This window comes from Microtus ochrogaster, chromosome 6 (assembly GCF_000317375.1).
Source record: "Microtus ochrogaster isolate Prairie Vole_2 chromosome 6, MicOch1.0, whole genome shotgun sequence".
Taxonomy (NCBI): Eukaryota; Metazoa; Chordata; class Mammalia; order Rodentia; family Cricetidae; genus Microtus; species Microtus ochrogaster.
The window spans coordinates 11,109,135-11,114,438 of record NC_022013.1 but is presented as its reverse complement, the minus strand read 5'-3'; the positions used below and the strand labels follow the sequence as shown (position 1 = coordinate 11,114,438).

Below are 5,304 nucleotides of genomic sequence, written 5' to 3'. Positions count from 1 at the left end.
CTCGGCTGGCGACTAGACTCCTTTCCTGGTTGTACAGAGGACTGACGGTGATCTGTAAGTTTTTTCCCCTTTTAATAAATAGTACCCTATTAATCATAATTCCAAACTGCTGTGGCATCGTTTGTGACTTACGTCTACACTGTATACATTATATATTCTTATTGTATACATTATATACTGTTATTGCCTGTATACATTATATATTTTTATTGTTATTATATATTGTATTGTATATATTTTTATTGCATACAGTTTTGCTTATATTAGTTATAACTGTCTTTATTTTAGACAAAAGATGGGAAATATAGTGGTATCTTTTTTGTGTTTTAATAAATAAAGCTTGCCTAAAGATCAGAGTTCAAGATAGGAACAATAGCTAGCCATACAGGCTAGAGAGTGGTGGCACATACCTTTAATCCCCAAACAGACAGAGGTAGGCAGATCTCTGTGAGTTCAAGGCTATCCTGGGCTACACAAGACTGATCCTGGTAGTGGTGGTTCACACCTTTAATCCCAGCACTAGAAAGGTAGAGACAGGAGCAATATGGCTGGCTAGAGAGAGGAATATAAAGGGGAAGAGACAGGAACTCAGTGGAGTGTAGAGTCTGAAGATTTGTGGAGATAGGATCTTGTCCTTTCGGTCGAAGATTTGGTAAAGGTAAAAGGTCTCTCTAGTGATTGGCTGCTTTGTTTTTCTGATCTACAGCTTGAACCCCAATTTCTTTCTCTGAATTTTTATTATTCATGCTACAAGAAGCTACAACAATATACTCAAGTTCTAAAGACCATGAATGCTAGCTCAGACTAAAGTGCCCAGCAAAACTGTCAGATATAGTTAAAAGAGAAACAAAAACTTTCCATGATACAAATATTTAAAAAAAAATTGTGTCCAACAAACTAGTCCTGTAGAGAATACTGGAAACAATATTTAGTTCTGAAGAAAGGAATAAGTATAGCTTGTGATGCTATAATTATTGGTACAACTAACAATACAAACAACTAAATCAATAAATAAAATACAATGACTACAATCAATACACACCTTTCAAAAACAGCTTTATGGCCACAATTCTCCAATCAAGACACAAAAATCTATCCCTTACTGTCCACAAAAAACTCACTTTAGCTTTAAAGATAACCATCTTAAAGTAAAAGGTTAAAAAAAAGTATTCCAATTAAATGGAACTAGGAAGCAAGCAGGCATTGCTATCCTAATATATAACAGGATGGATATGGCAGCTTTCCACTGCATTTTTATTTACAGTACCAAGTGATGGTGACTATTAAAATATGGAATAATAATTTCTGAGTAAGAATTAAAAATATGAAAGTATAATTTAGAGGTAGGCTTTAAGGCATATACTTGTCAGGAGGCTGAGAAGTTGGAGCCTAGCCTGGGGTACAGAGTGAGTTCTAGGTTGGTCTGAGTTACATAGTAGGACTCTGTCATAAATATGTGTGTTTGTCTGTGTGTAAGAAGAAAAGATATAGAATGAAGATTGGTAAGTAGGTCAAGCATGTGTAGGAGATACATGTACACATGAAATATAGTGCTTACAGGTGTCTGGATCATCATGGCTCTTTGATCTCTCATTGTTCTTACAATATCTAGCGGATAAATTGGCTGATTACATTCAATGAGACACATGGCAGTTTCCATAGTAATAAGAACCCCAGTCCTTCCAATTCCAGCACTAAAAAAGAGAGAGAGATGTGCAACGTTTTAGTGGTACAATTGTTAAACTTGTAATTTTTCTGCAGAAATATCAAAGTACCAAATCACAATAAAGAAAAACAATTTCATTTTAAGGTTTTACTTCATGGAAGAAAGTCAACTGTTAAATATTTTAAAACCATTTTAAAATGCAAAGTAGATCTAAAATAATACATTAACGATTACATAAATGACAATTATGTTTTATATGACATATAAGTCAATGTTTTAAACAAAGTTAATTTATATCGAACTTACCACAGAGATATTAAAAAAACCCTCCTGGATACATAATCTATAAGCATAACTATAGTAGCTATTGAAGATTTCTCTACTATAAAGAAACCACAAATATCTCGCCATTTTTGACACTGAATCTCATTTGTTTTTTAAAGAAATATTTTATTTTTATGAATGTAAATGTTTTGGCTACATATATGTAAGTGCACCATGTGCATGTGCCTGTTGCCTGCAGGTCAGAAGAAGGTAACATCCTCATCGATGGGAGTTACAGATGGTTGTCAGTCACCATGTGAGTGCTGGTTACTGAATCCTGGTCCTCTGTGGAAACAAGTACTTTTAACCACTGAGCCATCATCTCTCCAGCCCTGATACTGGCCTCTTAAATTTTTTTATTAGGTAGAATAAAAAATGATGGATTTCATGACATTTTTCATGTATGATATGACACTTTGCTCATATTTAACCTCCTCCTACTACCCCCTTTTTCCCGCCACAAAGATCTCCCTCCACTACCAGTCTTCTTTGCTTTCAGGTCATATGTATACATTTAAATACATGTGTATATTTAAATCTAGATACTCTATGACAACAAATAGAACATTCTAGCTTTCCCATGAACTCTCCCACTTCCCTTCTTTTCTTTCAATCTTGTAGTCTTCTTCTTTTTATTTGCCTGTCATATGCTTTTTTTTTTCAGTAAATATCAGCAAAAATACTCAAAATTTGTCTTTCTGCACCTGGCTTACTTTAATACAATAATCTGTAGTTCTATCAACCTTGTTATAAATGACATTTTCATTCTTCTTTACACCGAATTCATTGTCCATATGCACATTTCCTCATTCATTCACCTGTTGTTGGGCATCTAGGCTGGTTCCATACCTTGGCTATTGTCATTAGTGTAGCAATAAGTACAAACATTTAAGCATCTCTGTGATGTATGTAGACCTGGCATCAGTGCTTCAAGTATATACTGAACAGTGATATATATGATAGTTCCATATTCAGGGAACCTACATACTGATTTCAACAGAGGCTGGAGCAATTTATACTCTCAGTAGCAGTGACTAAGGGTTCATCTTCCTCCCCATCCTCCCCATCCTCCCCATCATTTATATTCTTGATGATGGCCATTCTGAGTGGAATGAGATGGAATGTCATCTAGTTTTAATTTTCATCTCTCTGGTAACTAAAGGATGTTGAACATTTTTTTCACATGTTCATTGGCTATTTGTATTTATTTATTTATTTATTCATTCATTTATCGTGTACACAGTATTCAGCCTCCTTTTATGCCTACAGGCCAGAAGAGGGCACCAGATTTCATTCCAGATTGTTGTGAGCTACCTTGTGGTTGCTGGGAATTGAACTCGGGACCTCCAGAAGAACTTAGGACCTCCGGAAGATCAGCCAGTGCTCTTAACTTCTAGGCCATCTCTCCAGCTCTATTTGTATTTCTTCTTTTGAGAACTATTAGTTTACTGAGTGGATATTTTGTTATTGTTCTTTCTAGGTATTATTCCTGACATCTCCAGTTGGCAAACTGTCTCTTCACACCACTGGTTATTTCCTTTGTCATGAAGGAACTTTAACTTTGATTCAGTTCCATTTGTTGATTCTTGCCATTATTTTATAATTAGTATTGCTAGTACTCTTTTTTAGAGAGTTTCTGCTTGTGCTATGAGTGTTTGACCCATGTTTTACTCTACGAGTTTCAGATTTTCAAGTCTTATATTAAGGTTTCTGATCCATTTTAAACTGATATTTATGCAGTGTGAGAAATATGAATCTAGTTCCATTCTTTTAAAAGTGGCTACCCAGGTTGTCCAGTACCATATATTGAGTAGGTTGTCTTTTCTCCAATATATGTGTGGTTGGTCACTTTTTACCAACGCAACATGAACTAGAGTCTCCTAAGAAGAAACCAATTGAGGAACTCCCTCCACCGAGAGCCTGTAGGGATGTGTTGGTGGGCACATTGTCTTAATTGCTGATTGATATGGGAGGGTCCAGACTACTGTGGTAGTGCCCTTGACAGGTGCACCTAGGCTATATAAGAAAAGGAGGTGAGCAAGTCAATAGCCCTAAAGGAGTAACCACTGTGGTCATTCTTCAGTTTCTGCAACTAGGTTCCTGCTGTGAGTCTTGCCCTGACTTCCCTCCATGATTAAAAATATGCTACTAAGGTAAAGAATATCCTTTCCTTCCCAAGTTGCTTTGGGTAGTGTTTTGATTATAGCAAGAGGAAAATCAAACTAGAGTAGAAGCTGGTACTAAGAGTGAGGCCTTGCTGTGGTGGACCTGACTATGTGGCTTTTATGCCTTATGGGAGAAAGGTGGAGAATTTGAAGCCTTGAGCTGAAAAAGTCATTAAGTGTTTGAAGCTTAATGAATTTTTAGAAAAAAATGTTGAAAGCAATGAAGATGATGGAGGCCTGACTTGTGAAGTTTCAGAGGGAAGTTAGAGTCCCTCAAAATAGTCTACCAAGGCTGTTCATATGATATTTTGAATAAGAATAGACTGTTTTTTGTCTGCTGGAGCTGAAGAATATTTTTTTTATTAACAAGAGACCTATGCTACCAAAGAAAAAGTATGTTTTAAACACATGTAAAATGGTAGAACTGTATGCATTTACTTCTGGGCCCATTATTCTAGTTCACTGGTCTCCACGTCCATTTGATGCCAGTAGTTTTCTCACTATAGCGATGTAGTATAGTTTGAGATCAGGCACTGCGATACTCAGTGCTTATGATGGGCAGAGCACTATTTGGGGTCTTTTGTGCTTTCATGTGAGTTTTAGGATTGTCTGTTCCAGTTCTGTAGAGAATGTCACTAGAATTTTGACAAGGCTTATAGTCAGTCTGTAAGTTACTTTTAGTAACACAGACATTTTTACAATTATTCTGGAAATCCAGAGTATGGGAGGTCTGTTCGACTTTCAGTGTAGTCAATTACTTTTTCAGTATTTAAAACTTTTTATTGTAGAGGTCTTTAATGTCCTTCATTATGTTTAGTCTTAGGTATTTTATTCATTAAAGCTATTATAAACTGAATTCTTTGTTGACAAATTTGTTACTTGTAAATATGAAAGATGTCTATTGTGTATGTTTTTTTCTCTTTTTTTAAATCCTATTATTTTGCTAAAAGTGTTTTTCAAAGCTAAGTTTTTTCAAGGAATCTTTTTTTTTAAATTTTTTTTTTAATTGAGAAAAGAAAAAAAAAACAAGTTTCCACCTCCTCCCACCCTTCTCCCCCTCTCCCCACTCCTCTCCCCCTCCCTCTCCAGTCCAATAGGCAGTCAGGGTTCCCTGCCCTGTGGTAAGTCCTAGGTCCTCCCCCCTCCGTC

General features: G+C 35.9%; 1 protein-coding gene across 2 annotated transcripts in view; it reads right to left on the bottom strand.

Moving 5' to 3' along the window:
* The window catches only part of Ptpn4 (protein tyrosine phosphatase, non-receptor type 4), a 184,202-nt gene that overhangs the window by 20,697 nt on the left and 158,201 nt on the right, over positions 1 to 5,304 (bottom strand). For both annotated transcript variants that reach the window (XM_005348266.3, XM_026779657.1), the window contains one exon: positions 1,559 to 1,694. In XM_005348266.3, the coding sequence (XP_005348323.1) occupies positions 1,559 to 1,694 (136 nt within the window). The remainder of the gene's footprint in view (positions 1 to 1,558; positions 1,695 to 5,304) is intronic.